This window comes from Meriones unguiculatus, chromosome 4 (genome assembly GCF_030254825.1).
Source record: "Meriones unguiculatus strain TT.TT164.6M chromosome 4, Bangor_MerUng_6.1, whole genome shotgun sequence".
Classification (NCBI taxonomy): Eukaryota; Metazoa; Chordata; class Mammalia; order Rodentia; family Muridae; genus Meriones; species Meriones unguiculatus.
Genome location: NC_083352.1, coordinates 101408079 through 101426352, shown reverse-complemented (window position 1 = coordinate 101426352; position 18274 = coordinate 101408079). Strand labels below are relative to the sequence as shown.

Below are 18274 nucleotides of genomic sequence, written 5' to 3'. Positions count from 1 at the left end.
ATCACAAACGGGTATCTTTAGCTTAAAAAGTAAAAATAGTTGGGGATAAGATGCCTCTCAGCTCAGAATACCTACCTACCTAGCATGCACAAAGACCTGGATTTGATTTCCCAGTAACACAGAAAACTAGGTATGGTGGTGCATGCCTGTAATCCCAGAAGGCAGCTTGATCAGAAGTTGAAGGTCATCCCTCAAAAATACAGTTAGTTTGAGCTGGGCCAAGAGATCTTTTTTCAATATAAACAATCAAAAATAGAAGCCACGACCACTGAGATAGCAGGTAAAAGCACTTCCTGTCAAACCTGACCACCTTAGATCAATCCTCAGAACCTAATCTTCTGACCTCTAATATGTGCACTGTAGTGCACACAACGTTCACACACACAAACACCAGATTTAATTAACTTTAAAAAAAAATGAAGCCAAGGTAGCAGCATATATTTATCATTCTAACACTAAAGAGTAGAAACAGGGGGATCTAGACAAACCTGGTCTACTTGGTTCATTTCACGCCATCTAAGGCTACATATCAAGACCCCAACTCAAACTTCCCCCAAAACCAAACAAAACAAAATTAGTAAATAAAAGTAGAAAGCCAGGCATGGTGGCACATGCCTTTAATCTCAGCACTCAGGGAGGCAGAGGCAGGCGGTTCTGCTGTGAGTTCAGGGCCGGTCCAGTCTACAGAGCAAGTCCAGGCTAGCCCAGGCTACACAGAGAAAGCCTGTCTCTAAAAACCAAAAATAAATACATAGATAGATAGATAGATAGATAGATAGATGAATGAATGAATGAATAAATAAATAAATAAATAAAAGTAGGGGCTAAAGAGATGGTTCAGAGGTTAATAAGAGTACTTGCTATTTTTACAGAGGATCTTGGTTTGGCCCCAGCACTCATATGGTAGCTCACAACTGTAACTTCAGTTCAAGGGGCTCCAATGTCCTCTTCTGACTTTTATGAGCACTGCGTGCACATGGTATACTTGAATGCATGCAGGCAAGACACATACACATATGATAAAAGTGCAAAACTCAGTCTCATTGTTTCATTTTGTTTTGAGACAGGATCTCACTATGTAGCGGCTACATAGTGAGATCCACCTTCCTCTGTCTCCCAAATGCTGAGATTAAAGACATATATCATTATACTCCATTCCAAAACAAATAAATAAAAACAAAGTCTTGGATTGGTGAAATGCCCAGCCAGTAAAGACACTTACTATGCAAGCTTGATGGCCTGAGTTCAATCCCCAGAACCCATGTAAAGTAGAAGGAAAACCAACTACTCAAAGATGCTCTCTGACTCCACACAAATATCATGACACAGTAAATTAAAAACAAAACAAAACCCTTTTAGCATGAGGGAAAAAAAATCATAAACAAGTTTTGTTTTTTTGAAAAAAGGTTTCTCTGCATTGCCCTGGCTGTCCTGGAACTCACTCTGCATACCAGGCTAGCCTTGAACTCAAGAGATTTGTCTGCTTCTGCCTCCCAAGTGCTAGTATTAAAGGCTTATACCATCACCGTCCAGCTCCATAAACAAGTTTTTAAAAGAGAAAACACATGAACAGTTGGGGGGCAATCTACCAAGGTCCAAGACCAGAGCCATGAGAAGCCTGTGAAGAGACTGCTTCTAATTCCCAAGAAACGCAAATAAAGACACTGAGGAGAGCTGGGATGTTCAGTGGTAGCGTGCTTACCTAATGTTATCAAGGGCCAGGGTTCAACCTCCAGCACTGGGAGAAAAGAAAGATTAGTGAGAAACCACTTTCACCTAGATGGCCCAGAGATGGAAGCATGCATCACTAAGATATTTATGGGAAAAGGATAACAGAGTGATAATACAGGTGTGGAACAGCAGCATTCCAGGCCAGTTTAGATATAAGGGAACTGTTGAAGGCTTAGTTCCCAATAGAGCAGTATTCAGAGCTCAACCTTTTGGGAAGTGACCAGATCATGAAGGCTCTAACTTTATCAACAGATTAATCACTTGATGGATGATAATACAATGGCATTATTAAGAAGTGGTAGAAAGTGAAAGATGGAGTGTAATTAAAGAAAGTAGATCATGGGGAGTATGCTCTAGAAGGATGTACCTTGTCCCTAGCTTTTCCTGCCATTTTCTATCTCCTATCTGCCAGACTAGCAACTTTGCCCTATCATGTCCATTCGCCACAATGTCCCACCTCACCATGGCCTAAAAGCAATACGCCCTCTACCACACTCTGAAACCACTGAGTTATAAACTCAAATAAACCTTTTTTCCCTTTTAAACGGTTTCTTTCCGGTACTTGTTACAGTGATGAAAAACTCACTAACAAGAAGTAGTAGTAGTACTCCCCCCTTAAACTAAAATCCATGTGAGGGCACTCTGTTCATTACTTACAAAATACATACCTTCTGACCCCACTACTAGGAATCCATCCTCCTCCCTCTGCTTAGACAGCTGCAGACCCAACACAAATTGACTGCCTAAGTCAGAAACCTTATCTATTTTGGAAACTGGGAGGCTATGGGGACAATCTGGGAGAAATACGGCAGTGTGCCACACAGAAGTATAGCAGTGCTCATGACAACCGAATGTGTAGTGTATGTACCTCTCTGTAGAGATTCCATTAAACACACATACTATCAGGAATGGCTGTGGGCATTCTTTCTATTCTTTTGCCTTCCTTTAAGATAGAGCACCACGACAGAAGCCTGCTAAGAGCTTGATCTCAGAAAGGGAACACAGAATTCACAGATTCCCACAACCCACCCATAACACACAGAAACAGGAACATGGGCAACAAGGTGAGTCAAGCTATAGGAAGCCAGACCTGAAAGGGTGATATATTATCATTATTATTATTATTTTAGCAGAATCTGAAGATTGTGAGCCAGCCAGGTAGAAATAGCTTTCTCAGTGCTGGAAGTGGGCTGTGGACCCCAAGAGTTTCCTCCTGTATGGCAGGGTACTATAAAGTACCACCCAAAAGGGCCAAGGTTAAGGAAGCCCTTTGGATCTTTAAACAGTGGCAAGATTTATCAGGTTCACATGTTATAAAGAGTATTCTAGCTATAGAATAAAGGACAGGTTCTAGAGGTGGGAAACAGGGTAAGAAAGCACTCTAGGGCATGAGAAAGAACCTCAGCCACAGAGAAGACTGAAGATCAAGGGCCAAAAGCCAAGAAGTTCTGGAGACAGGTGGTCTTAAGATTACAGGACAACATAGTCAAGCCCATAGTCCTGGGAAAATAGTAAAGCAGAGCATGACAGAGAAGGTAACAGTGGAATACCCAGATAGAAGTTGGTTAGGAGATTGGGCAAAGTTTGAGACAGGGGCCCATGCAGTTCAGGCTGGCCTGGAATTCCCTATGAAACCCTGAACTACTGATCTTCCTGCCTCTACCTCCTAAGCGTTGGCTGTTACTAAAAGTGTATGCCATGATACCATACTTGGGTTTACTAGTTCTGTTTTTTGGTTGCTTGGTGGTTTATGTTTTTGTTTTTTGAGACACTGAAACTTGGGAGATCTGCCTGTCTCTGCCTCCTAACTGCTGGGGTTAATTAAAGTTTGAGTGACCATACCAGGCAGTTTACTACTTCTGAATTTCCTATGAATCACAGATATGCCTTCTCTGGGTCCTCCTTCCTTTACTAACAGGTCTCCAGCATCCATGGCCACCATACACATCTGTAGCCTTCTCTCTCTTGTGGCTAGATAGTGTTCCAATCTACAAAATGTCCACAATTATTACCCAAGCAATGGGCAATTTTCTAGGCAAGTTTGCAGTTTCATCAGAGGTCAGGGCTTGGCCCAGACAAGAAATCCCTCAGTGAAAGTTCTTGTGAATAAGAGGGTCCTTCACACTGGACAGCTGGCCCAGAGGTAAAGAGCTGCTACTCTTCTAGTAGAACTGGGCTAAATCTCAAGCCCCCACAAGATGGCTCACAGCTATCTGTAACTCCAGTTCCACAGGATTCAACACTCTTTTCTAGCATTGCACCCAAAAGGCACCCAAGTAGTATAAAGATATATACATGCAGGCAAAACACCCATGCAAATAAAAATTAAGAGGGTCCTCAGGGAGATAAGGAAAACAAAGGTAGTGTAAGATACAGATATCTCCTAAGAACAGCAGATTTCGGACAATGTGTGACTAGAAAACACTCTCAGACTTGCCACACATCCTTGGGAAGGAAAGTGGGTATTAAGAAGAGAATAGGTTACAGAAAGAGGAGGTTACTCAAGGTTAAAACACAGGCTACTTGGGCAAGCAGTGGTGGCATATGCCTTTAACACCAGGAGGCAGAGGCAGCCAGATCTCTGTGAGTTTGAGAACAGCCTGGTCCACAGTGCGAGTTCCAGGGCAGCCAAGAGAGAAACTGTCTTAAAAAACCAAACCAGGGCTGGAGAAATGGCTCAGCAGTTAAGAGCACTGTCTGTTCTTCCAAAGGTTCTGAGTTCAATTCCCAGCAACCACATGGTGACTCATAACCATCTATACTGGGATCTGATGCTCTCTTCTGGCATGCAAGTGACCTATAGATAGAACATCCATACATACATGATAAATAAATAAATTTTTAAAAAATCAAACCAAACAAACAAACAAAACCCCACAAGATACTCACTGCAGAGAAGAGAGAAGAGGGTGCCTGGAATACACAGATGTGTCATGCATGCTAGGGCATATTTGCCCACTGTGGATCCTCATGGTCAGAGCCCTACCGCAGCCTCCAGCCTGACCATTCTCCTCATGGATTTATGCACCAGGAACTCCACCTTAGCATCTAGAAAGCTCAGGAACCAGTCCCTCAACAGTAGGCATATCTGTCCTCTGGGCTTAAGCTGATCTTTCTTGTGGAATACCTGATGATGCTGTTAAGTCAGCTTACTACTTCCCAATCTTCAAGATTATTTTACCTTAAACCAAGTCAGAAATCAGAGTTTAAGAGAAATACAAACTTGAAATCTGCCTTTTAAGACATATTAAGAGTGACTTTGGCTGGGCACAGTGGCGTATGCCTTTCATCCCAGTGCTCAGGAGGAAGAGGCAGGTGGACAGCTGTGAGTTCAAGGCCATCCAGGTCTACAAATCAAGTCCAGGGCAGCCAACGCTACACAGAGAAACTCTGTCTTGAAAAACAGGGGGAAAAATGACTCTAAACCGGGCTTGTGGTGCACACCATTAATCCCAGCACTCAGGAGGCAGATTTCTGGGTCTAGAATAGCCTGATCTACACAGAAAGTTCTAGGCCAGCCAGGACTCTTTAGAGCAGCAGTTTTCAACCTTCCTAATGCTGAGACCCTTTAATACAATTCCTCCTGTTGGGGTGACCCCACATAAAATTATTTTCATTGTTACTTCATAATTTTAAGTTTGCTACTGTTATGGATTATAATGTAAATATTTGGTATGCAGGATATTTTATATAAAACCCCTGTGAAAGGGTCATTTGACCCCCCCCAAAGGAATCTCAACCAACAGGTTGAGAACCACTGATTTAGTGACCTTGTCTCAAAACAACAACATCAAAGAATGACTCTGATATGAACAATAATGTTAATTGGGAACACCTGGACTCCAACAAGTCTGCAGTAACTTGGAAAGGAAAATATCCTTCCTCCTCAGCCAGAACTTTGGACAATGACAGAACCAGAATTACACCTTGTCCAAAACAAATTCTTCCAAGGAAGGAAGTCGGGGGTAAAAGTGATCTAGAACCTCTAGTTGTGCTACTCAGGAAGAGACTACCGCTGCTGACTTGGGAGTCAGGAGAAAACCTATCCAAGGTCATTAGCAAATAATAGGCCAGCATTAGATGGAGATGGCTGAGGAAACCAAAAGTGAAGACCAGGAACGGAAGCACCTTCATGGATGTGAGACAAGTTCCTTTGCAGCACAACTTATAAGCACAACTGCCCAGCTCTCAGCAAAGATGCTAACAAACTGACATTTCTGTCCACATGTCACATAAAAAGGTATACTTTCCCTAAACATGTGAACTCCTGGCTTTCTATTGAGAGCTGCTTTCTTCTCTGCAGTAGGCACACTTTGCCACAGCATGTGGTAGTGGGTGGAAACAATTCTGCCAGGCTTTCTAAGTAAAAAATACTCCCAGGCCTCCCCAATCCAGGAAGAAAATCAGTTCCCACAAAGAAATTAACTCGTCTCCACTTCATAGCTTTTTTTTTTTCCAAAGCATGAAGCTAGAGTTAAGTCTCATTTTCCAAGTAGTTCCCATCAAAAATGGAAAGTTCCCCATCTTTCAGGATAGACCTGCTCTCAGGGTTATGTGGGATTTTCCAAAGGAGAAATTCACAGCCTCTTCTGTTCTACAGAAAGAACCAATGAGGCACTATGTTAGCACCCTGGTACTAAGGCCAAAGATGGAAGAGTCCTTCTTATCCTTCATGGTTTTTACCATCAAAGGTAGTTATCCTCCCACTTAAACTCTGATTAGCTTTCTAATGGGATGGAGAAGACTCTACAGTTCCCAACCCTATTAGAACCTTCCATAAACACCCACACAGATATCTTGATAGGTGACAGTCACATGCAGAACCTGTGTTCTAGGTATGGACTGAGACCACCCAGACAAAGCCAACCCAACACACCAAGAAGGCAAAAAGTACTGGTCACTCTAGTCCATGAAGTTCTGTGATGGTCTATCATATAATTTCTGTAGCCAAGACAGTAATAATATCACGGTGGGAACTGCAGTTTCTCCCTAAATAGCATAGAACCATCAGCAGAGGCTGGGAGACACTGCTAGCCCTCACAGTAGAGGAAAGTAACCTCTATCTTGGACATTTGGAGGGTAGAAATTGATTAATATGTGAACCTCATGAGGAACATCTTGGACAAAACAAAACTGCAGAACTAATAGGGAGTTGAGAACTATTTCCTATCTCTGACTATCAAAGCAAATTAAAAATGTATGTACCTGTGAGGGCTTCTATTTCGCTCTTCAAGATTCAGGATAGTGGGCTGGAGAGATGGCTCACAGTTAGGAGCATTGGCTGCTCTTCCAGAGATCCTGAGTTCAATTCCCAGCAACCACATGGTGGCTTACAACTACTTATAATATGATCTGATGCCCTCTTCTGGCATGGAGGTGGACATGCAGATAGAGCACTTATTTACAAAAGAAAAGATAAGAAAAAGAAAAAAAAATTCAGTGTAGTACCTGGCCAAAGGCTCCAACCTTTTGGACCTACCCAGAAAGCCAGACAGAGGACCACCTAAAAGAATTCATTACATGGCCTTTGAACACAGCTGCCTTCCTAGCTCTCCCACTTGTTCATGCTGAGTTCAGGGAGAGAAAGTATGCTGGCTAGTTTTATGTCTACTTGATACAACCTAGAGCCATTTCGGAAGAGGGAACTTCAACTGAGAAAATGTGCCCAGCAGACTGGCCTTTAGGAAATCTGCAGTACATTTCTTGATTGATAAATGATATGGGAGGGCCTAACTCACTGTAGGCAATGCTATCCCTAGACTGGGTTGTCCTGGGTGCTATAAGGCAGGCTGAGCAAACCATAAGGAAGCAAGCCAGGAAGCAGCACTTCTCCACAGCCTCTTTATCAGTTCCTGCCTTGGTTTATCTGGATGATAGACTATAAGGTAAACACAAAATTAAACCTTTCCTCCCCATGTTGGTTTTGGTTATGATGTTCCATCACAGCAATAGGAAGACAGGAAGTAATTATGTTTTTAATTCTAATTTTAATTTGTCAGGAAGTAATTATGTTTATAAGTCTCATGTCTATGATCAAAGGCATTTAAACCAAACAGACCTAAAGCTACCTATGAAGCCAAGACCTTAAGGTCTAGTACCTCAACAGGACATGATGCTGAGGGCCCTTGGGGGAGTGGAAGAATGACTTGTCAGGAGAATAGTATCGTATCTCTGTGAAAGTTGGATATCAAGTATCCCACTAAAAGGCTTATGTGTTGGGGATGGCCTTAACTAGTGATAATATTTTGGGAGGTTAGAACTACATGAAAAAGCAGGTCACTAGAGGGAAGTCCTTGGGAATACCTTGTCCCTGGTCCTTTCCCATCTTACCTTCATGTTTCCTTTTCTCACTTTTCCATCCCCCACGAGGCAAATTGCCTCTTCCTCTACATGTTCCTACCACTATGATGTCTGCCAAGTAGCTGGGATCAGTAACCATGTACTGGCTGAGCCCTCTGAAACCATAAGCCAAAGTCATTCCTTCCTCCCTTGATCTGTTTCTGTCAGGTATTTGTCACAGTGACAATAAAACTAATTATGTACAACTTTCCTGGTCCTGAGGTAGTCGTGGTTTACCCTGGGCTTGTGAATGGTTATGAAATTTGCTCTAGTTGTTGGAAAATGAGAACACACAGGTATGAAATCACCAAGGGAAGTCCAGGCCACCTAGTTGGAATATTTAAAGAGACTGACAGACATAGCGAAGCCTTCACCACATCTATCAAAATAGCAGCCTGTCAATGAGACAGGACTGAAGCCATCTGACCAACCAACTCACCCCAACACATGACAATGTCAGACAAGCAGCTTAAACCATAAAACCAGAGACAACTGATAGAATTACAAGAAATAATAAATATTTATATGTTAAGTCCCTGAATATTCTAAGATAATTTCTTTCCCTTCCTTTCTTGCCCACTTCTTTCCCACTACTACACAGCCTACACTGGGATGGAACTCATAACCCTTCTACCATAATCTCCTAAGCAGTAGGATTGTAGGAATGAGCCAGCACATCTAGCCAATGGTAGTTTCTTTCCTTTTTTTTTTTTTTTTTTTTTTTTTCTTTTTTTAGTGCAGGGAATATTATGAAAGAAGGGAGAGATAGAAAGACCTGGAGGGGACCTGGAGGGGACAGGAGTTCCACACCAAAAGAACCAAAAAATCTGGGCACATGGGCCTTTTCTGAGACTGATACTCCAAACAAGGACCATGCATGGAGATAACCTAGAACCCCTGCACAGATGTAACCCATGGCAGCATAGTCTCCAAGTGGGTTCCCTAGTAAAAGGAACAGGGGCTATCTCTGACATGAACTCAGTGGCTGGCTCTTTGATCACCTCCCCTGAGGTGGGAGGGGGGCAGCCTTACTACACCACAGAGGAAGACAATGCAGCCAGTCCTGATGAGACCTGATAAGCTAGGGTCAGATGGAAGGGGAGGAGGACCTCCCCTATCAGTGAGACTGGAGAAGGGGCAGGGGAGAAGAAGAGGGAGGGAAGGCAGGATTGGGAGGTGATGAGGGAGGGGGCTACAGCGGGGATACAAAGTGAACAAATTGTAATAAATTAAAAAAAAATTAAATGCTGGGGAAAAAAAAAGATTCATTTATTATTTATTCTTCCTGCATGTATACCAGAAGAGGGCACCAGATTTAATATAGATGGCTGTGAGCCACCACGTGGTTGCTGGGAATTGAACTCAGGAGCTTTGGAAGAATCGCCAGTACTCTTAACCTCTGAGCCATCTCTCCAGCCCCCATGATAATTTCTTATTCAACAAAAGAACACTACTAGTAAACAAGGCAAACAAAGACCTGACCAATTATGCCCCCTACTTCTCATTACTGTTAAACAATTATTGTAAGTCCTTGGTATATGCAGACTTCTTAACATGCTAGAAAAGCTGCCCACATTGTTGATAACAGCAAAATGGGCCTCCAGAAGTCATCTTCCTAATAAAGACAAAATAAAACACCCAGATGCTAGAGAACTATGCTAGCTGGCATCCTTATCTAGGATACTCCAGAAGATGATCTCTCTTACAAGATGACTAGAGGGAGTTCGAAGCCCACAAATGTGTGACAATATTCCAGGAAAACAGATAGTAATATGCAGCTGTGCATGGTGGTGTCTGCTTTTTATCATGTAGGAGGTAAGGCAAGAAGATCGCCTTTCATTCCAGGCCAGCCTGGGCTACATAGTGAGCTCTAGGATATACTACAGAATGAGACCTTGGAAATGAGGGGGTGGGGTAGGGAGAAAGGTAATATTGAGCGGTCTGTGATGTGGGCCTGAAACCCTACCGTAGTGGTCCACCACAATGTTGAACTTGAACTGGAAGACTATCATGAGTCTGGCCCTCCTCATATGCCCTAAATACCTGGGTGATACCGTAACTATGAAGTATGGCAGTTGAACTCCTAACAGTGACCCTAGGGTAGAAACCAGAAGATACATGGCCTTCCCTAACCCAGTATCATTTCCTCAACACTATTTACCACAGGTTACTCCAAATCTGAGGGGAAAAACTGGGTATGGCTTTTAGATAAGGTCATGCAAATGTCAGTGGGAGGTGCCAGAAAATACAGTATGCCTAAAATATATACAGAGGAAACATCTAAACCCTGTATCAAGATGCTGATAAAAATCAAAGGAGACTCAATGGCCAGGTATGGTAGCACTTTAATTCCAGCACATGGGAGGCAGAGGCAATTAGAACTCTATGTGTTTGAGGCCAACCTGATTTCCAGAGTTACAGGACAGCCAAGGCTATATAGAGAACCTGTCTCAATAAATAAATAAGAAAGAAAGAAAGAAGGAATGAAGGAAAGAAGGATAGGAGAGGAAAGTAAGGAGACTCTAGAAAATGCCATGGGAAGGCCTATATTACAAATAGTATCTTAGTACATCCACAAAGCATGGAAGTTCACATATAATTCACTTGCAACTACCCAAAGCCATCCCTGCACACCAGCTTCCATTTTGTCTCTGAGGAGAAAGGCACTGTCAGAACTCCCAAGTAGAGGTCAGGCCCCTATTCTGCAGCTGGCAGCAAGACACGCACATGAGAAGACACAGCCTCCTCAAAACACAGGGCAATAGGGAAGGCAGCAAGGATTGGTATACAAGCTTTCTCTTAAAAATTCACTATCAACATGTTTTTAGTGAGCCAAAAATCTCACCTCAGCTCCAGAAAATATCAAGTTCAGTATGATAATACTACATACAAGATACAGCAAAGACAAGCCCAGGGACCAAGTCTCTTGGGAGAGAAAAAAACATAAGTTCCACAGCCCCCTGACTGCTGCCTCATCCCACCTCTTATCAGCGGCAGGAGGTATCCCACCCCCTCAATTCTGTCTAGAGGTGGCAAAAGGAAGATAAAAGTATGGTTAAATGTGAGCCACACAGTGGTGGCACAAGCCTTTAATCCTAGCGCTTGGAAGACAGAGGCAGGTGGATCTCTGAGTTAGTTCTACATAGTAAGTTCCAGGATGGCCAGAACCAGAAGCCCTGAAAAAGTCAAGTTTGGTTTAAATATGACTTTTTGGCCAACTAATTCTCAATTCTGACATCTAAAACAAGAAGTGATAAGAAAATATTCAGCTCCGTGTATATCAAAAGAGATACCACCAAGAAATTTAGAACCACATTGCAATAATGAGCTGAGATATCACCCTAGAGTCTCCATTGATCCTACTGTTTGACATACTTTGTACTTCACCTTTGTGCTTAAAATCTTGGGTCTAATCTTAGGATCTTTTCTGTAGAGAAATCTTGATACTCACCCCTACATTTGGCATACCATGCTGTGCCACTACAACCCAGCAGAACCAAGACTGAGTTCTTACCCATGAGGGGCCAGATTCGTTGTTACAAGCACTGTCTTCACTTCCTCCACACCACTGCCATCAACTGCAGTGTCTGGAGTTGTCACAACCACCACCTCCTCCATGTGAACGCTCACATCTGGGGTCGCCATGGCTCAGTGGAAGACGCCTAAGGTCAGCAGTACCACTTCTCCAGGGTCTCAAACCTTATTGCAAACAAATAGGACACAGGTTATAAGGTAGTTTCCATATTGGTACAACAGAACAGTCGAGGGCTGAGGTATAGCTTAATAGCAGAGCACTGTCTACGATGTGCAAGGCTACATCTGGGGTTACATCTCCAGCACTGAAAAAAAAAATGCTAACAAAGTACACAGCAAATGGTGTTCTTTAATATCACCAAAGACTCTCCTTCAAGTCCCCACCTACTGTTCTCTGACAAGAAATGGTAGCAATGTAGCCCTCTGGGGCTCTGGATTGGTAGGTGCCGTGGATAAACTCAATCCTTCCCCCTGGACAGAAGGGTTACATTTCTTCACTCACTCCATGTAGGCCTTGAAGTTCAGAGGCAGCAGCAAGATATGGAAGGAATGCAGACTCTGGGTGATTTTCCTGAAGGCAGGCTTCCCAATCACTACTTTTCCCTCTGCATCTCCTGGATAAACTCAAAAGTGATCAGAGCCCAAGTATGGATAGGAAGCACCTGACCTTAGCAAAATATAGTAAAATCTACATGAGACAGAAAGGGAAAAATGTCCTGTTTTTATAATAATAACAGTAATAACAAATTATTATTGTCATTATTAAATTTCTGTCTTTGCTAACCCTGCTTTAGACAAACCCAGCTCTAACCTTATGATGGTGGTAGTAGCATCAAAAGCACCAAATTGAGAACAAATGTCTTCCTCACTAGAGGACATGTCTCAAGAGCTTGGAGATTGTACTCTCTCATACACCATGCTCTATGTCAGGCCCAGGATAGACCCATTCATGAAATGTTGGGGTATGCAACAGCATGAGTTTCTAGCCAGAGACAAAAAAGGGGCCCTAGAGTCAGAGTGGGTAATTATATAGATAGGAAGGATATAGAGACAGGACTATTCACAGCTACACAGGACCCTGAGATGTTGTGTATGTGGACCTAACCCTACGTGGCAAAACCAATGGTTTTAAGTACTGACATACAGGGCAGACTGCTGTGATAGTTACTGTTACCTTTCAGCTTGACAGATCTATAGCAAGACGGAATCTATAGCAATCCTGATTACCTTAACTGATACAAAAAGACTCATTTTAACTATAGAAGACTCATCTTAACGATTTCCTTGGCAGGGAATCCTGGACTAGATAAGTGGAGAAGGGAAGCTGAGAATCACATTTGCATTTGTGGCTCTTTCCTTGTGACCAGCCACTTCAAGTTCCTGCTGCCTTGATTTCCTCACCATGATGGACTGACTGTACCTTGAATTTGAACTGTGATATGAAATAAATCCTTTCTCGCTTAAATTGCTTTTGTTAGGGTATTTTATCACAGTAACAAAACAAAACAGAAAAACAAAACAAAACCAAAAACCTAAGATGACCACACTTAGGCTTCAGACTGGGCCATGGACAGTATTCACTGGGCTGGTGCTAGGATCATTTCAGAGGCTCTAGAAATGCACCTGAGCACAGCATGATGAAGTAAAGGCAAAATACTCCTTGGCTGGGAGTGGTGGCATACACCTGTAATACCAGTCTTCAGGAGGCTAAGCAGAGAGGATCCCAAGATAGAGGTCAGCATGTATTACAGAGTGAGATCCTGTCTTACTCAGAGCTAGTAATTGACTCAGGGAGTAAAAGCTCCTTTTTACTGACAACACTAACAACTTAAATTTGATTTCTGAGAGCCACCTATGGAGAGAACTGACTGACACAAGTTATCTTCTGACAACTACACATGCATTATAAAATGTATGCGGATACATACACAATAAATCAATCAATAAATAAATGCAATATCCATTAATTTATTTAAATAAATCCAAATTTTAAAAAGTTTAAAATAAGCCATTTGACCTGACCAACTAGGTCCAGCCCTTACTTCAGAAAAAATGTCTGTACTCTGTGAGACTAAAATAACACCCAAACTAATACAGTAATATTAAAAGTATATAGGTGTAATTTAAAACTGCTTGACAGCTTGAACACCTTTAATCCCAGCACATGGGAGGCAGACGCAGGCATATCTTTGTTCTACAGAGCTTGGAGTGGACAGCCAGGACTATGAAGAAAAACCCTGTCTCAAAAAAACAAAATAAAAAAAAAAAAAAAAGCTGGGTACAGTGGTGCAGGCTTGTAATTCCAGCAGTCAGGGAGGCAGAGGCAGGCAGATCTCTGCAAGTTCAAGGCCAGAGCAAGTCCAGGAGAGCCAAGGCCATATAGAGAAACTCTGTCTCAATAAAACCAATAAACAAACAAACAAACTGGTTAACATACAAAGAGCCAGAAAAGACATTACTCTCAAGGGAAAAATAATCAAGAGACACTTACTCCAAGATGACTGCTATAGTTAACAGAGACTTATAGACAACTCACTACACTACCCTCCAAGCGTAAGCCAAACAGGCCTGAAAAGAGGTCTGGGTACGAAACAGAAGTTATCACCAATCAAAATTCTGAGAATAAAAATTAAGCAGGACATGGATACTTGAGAGTAGAATGTTTACTTAGCATACTCAAGGCCCAGGGTCTAATCTTAGCACACCAAAAAGTGTGTGTGTGTGTGTGTGTGTGTGTGTGTGTGTGTGTGTGTGTGTAAAATAAAAGACCAATAAAAATAAATCCAAAATGAAACAACACTGGATGGGATCCATGCTATCACGGAGACAACAGAAGAAGAAGCCAGGGAACATAAGACAGAGCCTCAGAAATTATCCAATCTGGGCATCAGGGAACAGGCTGGAAAGCAGGCTAAGCTGAGCCTGTTTTCACAGGTGCAGCACGACACACGATAATGTGCCTGTCACTGGATTTCTAGATCAGAGGGAAAAAAGCATTGAAAAACATTTTAAGATACATTTGCTGAACATAGCCAGACATGAGGGTCATGCACATTTATATACTTGTAACCTCAGCACTCAGGAGGAAGAGGCAAGAGGTTTGCCACAAATTCAAGGCCAGCCAGATGACTGATCAAAATCCTGCCTTAAAGAAAAAAGAATTACTAAATCTTTCCCAAATTTAGTGAAAGACAAGTATGCATATCCTAGAAGCTTGGCAAGACTCCAATGGGCATATTCCAGCTGGAGAAAAAAAAAAAAAAAGAAACATCTCCAAATAGCAGGTAAAAAAAAAATGTATTTTATCATATGGTAACTGGAGTTCTCACAAGAAAACACATAGGTTGCAAGGTAAAGACTTATTTATTTTATTTTATTTTATTTTTGGTCCTGGAGAGCACACACAGGGCCTTCTGTATGCCCTCCTTTAAAAAAAGTATTTAAAAAGATGTATTTATTTTTATCTTAAGTTTATGAGTATTTTGCTTGCAAGTATGTATATTCATCACATGGGTGCCTAGGGTTCATAGTGGCCAGAGAGGGCATCAGATCCCAAGGAACTGGGTTACAAATGGTCATAACCTACAATGTGGTTACTGAGAACCAACCCAGGTCTCTGGAAGAGCAGCAAGTGCTCTTAAGCACTGAGCCATCTTCCCAGCTCCTTGTTTTCACTTTTTGAGACAAGGTCTCACTAAGCAGGCTGGCTTTGAACTTGCAATTTCCCTACCTCAGGTTCCAGAGTTGCTGGGATTATAGGCAGTGCCACCAGATACTACAAAGAATATTTTTAGTGTGCTAAAGAAAGTAACTGGCCAGCCAGATTTGATTGTTTACATCTGTAATCCCAATATTCCCAAGACTAAGGCAAGGAGGTAACCATGACTTCTAGGCCAGCCTGAGCTGAAGCGTAAGATCCTGACTTGAAAAGAAAAATAAGAAAAAGAAAGAAAGAACAGACAGATGGACAGGCTACCTACTCAAGTATATATAACAGGGCCAGTCGGGTCTCAGCAGGTAAAGACACCTGCCAAGTGATCTGGGTTGGATACCTACATGGTAGACTGATTCCCTCAAGTTGGTCCTCTGAGTTCAACATAGGTATTGAGGTATACACACAAGATAGATAGATAGATAGATGGTTTAGATGGATAGATGGACAGATGGAGAGAGAGATAGAAGTGCATAGCAAGGGACAGAGATATGGCTTATTTAGTAAAGTACTTCACTAGTATGCACAAGGTCCTGGGTTCAGTCTCTAGCACCTCATAAATTAGGTATGGCAGTACATGCCTATAATCAATGACACTCAGGAGGTCAAGGCAGGAAGATCAAAAGTTCAAGCCATCCTCGGCTACATAGGGTGTTCAAGGACAGCCTATGCTACATGAGACTCTGTCTCAAAAAGAAAAAAAAAATATATATATATATATAATAAGCTAGCTCTAGTGGTAAGTACCTGCAGTCCAAGCTAAAGTGGGACTACTTGACCCCAAGAGTGTGAGAAGAGTCTGGGCAACAGAAAGAAACCTGGTTTTAGGGAAAACAAAACTAAATTACACATGCATTATAGCTGGTATGCAAGTAGATACAGAAGAACTACTACCAAAGAGTGGGGAAGGGTTCTGTATAGTAACCTGTTTGCCATTGCTTGTCATTGCCAACACATTCTTTTAGGTAAGCTGTGAAAAATGCAGGTGTATAGAAATTCTTTCTATTCCAGACAGTGGAACAGTATTCAAAAATAAAAAGAAATGAGCTTTCAAAGGGGTCAGAACTAAAAGGCATGAAACAAACAAAAGCATATATTACTTGGTGAAAGAAGTCACATGCTGTAGGATTTTCCTCTCTGAAATTAAGGAATAGGTAAACAATGGAAACAGATGTTGCCAAGGGAGAGAGAAAGAGATGAGCAGTGGAGCTCAGAGGCTCTCCGGGGATCAAAATTTTTCTAGTCTATACTATAAGTGAAGTAATCATGTATCATCAGGGTTAGGGTTAGGTTCCACAAGAGCCTTACTATAAACTATGGCTCTGAGGGACAAACTTCTTGTTGCTATAATAAAAGCAACTAAACTGGCTGATAATTTGAGGGTACAGTCCATCATGGTTAGGAAGTCATGGCAGCGGAATCGCAAGGCAGCTTCATTTAAGTCAGAAAGTGGGGAAACTGTGGTGCTGTGCTCCCTTTCTCTTTTCATTTAGGGTGGGACCCCACCCCACGAGCCAGTGCAGCCACGTGACAGCGGGTCTTCCCGCCTCAACCTTGTCAGGTTGATACTAACCACCAAAGGGAGCTCTGTGCCTTCCTCTCAAGTTTGCCCCAAGCCTGTATTACCCTAAAAAGTAAGCTACTAAATTTAAAATATTGAGAGAGAGGTGAATGGAGAACTCAGTGTAGAAAAAAATACGTGCTATTTCAAATCTCAATTCTGATAAAGAACTTACAACCAGAATATATAGAAAATAAGAAAACAAACTACCTAATTTCAAAAGCGAGTAAAAAATTAAAATAAAGATGTTTTCAAGAAGATATAAGGATAGGAAATAAACATGAAAATATTCAGCTAGGACTGAAACTTTGCTGGTGGAGTGCTTTCCTAGATTGTACAAAGTCATGGGTCCCATCTCTGGCACAGCATATATGGTAGTGTACATCTGTATTCCCAGCATAAAGGAAGTGTAGGCAAGAGGATGAGAAGAAACAGAAGCTCAAGGTCATTGAAACCCAGAAAGCAAGTTCCAGGTCAGCCTAGGATACAGGAGGCGCTGGCCTCCCAAGTGCTAGGATCAAAGATGTGTACCACCACATCAGGCTCAGAACTTGTTTTTTAACAAGTTTATTATTTGTGTTTGAAGAGTATATGTTTGTGTCATAGAGCATTGAGATCAATGAACAACTTGGTAGAGATAATTTCCTCTGTCCACTTTGAGAATCCTGGGGAATAAAACTCATGTTGTCAGGCAGAGCAGTAAGTGCCCTTGCCTGATGATCCCTGGCCTCAGAAATTTCTTTTAAGACAGCATCTCACTATTTAGCCCTTGCTGACCTGGTCTACAAAGTGAGTCCAGGACAGCCAGGGCTTGTTACACAGAGAAACCGCGTCTCAGAAAACAAAACAAAACAAAAACAGAAAAAAATATTTTCAAAATTCAGTGGGAGGGGACTTGGGAGCCTGCATATGAGATCATAAGTTCCAAACCTAACACTGATGAAAAAAAAATAAAAAATCCTTGAGCACAACAAGCCTTTTACTATCACTTCACCATAAATCTGGAAGCTATCCAACAGAATGAGACACATTGTCATGGTGGAGGTCTCACATGTGAACATTTCCAGCTTTGAAAGAGTTTCTGGAAATCCCCATCCCCAGGTTAGCCAATCCAGGTCTGCAGAGACAATCTTCAAATGCTTCTCAGGCAGAAAAGCTACAAGGAATTCATTGGCAGACTTCCTATTTCTGAAAGTTTTTCACTAATGTACTACTTGAGAGTTAGGCTTCAAAGACCTTTACACAAGCTTCAACAAACATTTTAAATTTCACTTGCCTAGCAGTGGTGGGGCATGCCTTTAATCCCAGCACTCAGTAGGTAGAGACAGTGGTAGGTAGATATATGAGATCAAGGCCAGCCTGGTCTTCAGAGTGAGTTCCAGGACAGTAAGGACACA

At 42.1% G+C, this 18274-nt stretch overlaps 1 protein-coding gene across 2 annotated transcripts in view; it reads right to left on the bottom strand.

Moving 5' to 3' along the window:
* Gmeb2 (glucocorticoid modulatory element binding protein 2) overlaps positions 1-18274 on the bottom strand; it is a 38916-nt gene that overhangs the window by 18964 nt on the left and 1678 nt on the right. The window contains exon 2 of one of the 2 annotated variants that reach the window (XM_021645900.2): positions 11585-11769. The exons of the other annotated variant lie outside the window; for it this stretch is intronic. Coding sequence (XP_021501575.1) covers positions 11585-11715 — 131 coding nt within the window. The 5' untranslated portion in view covers positions 11716-11769. The remainder of the gene's footprint in view (positions 1-11584; positions 11770-18274) is intronic. 2 annotated transcript variants of the gene reach the window in all.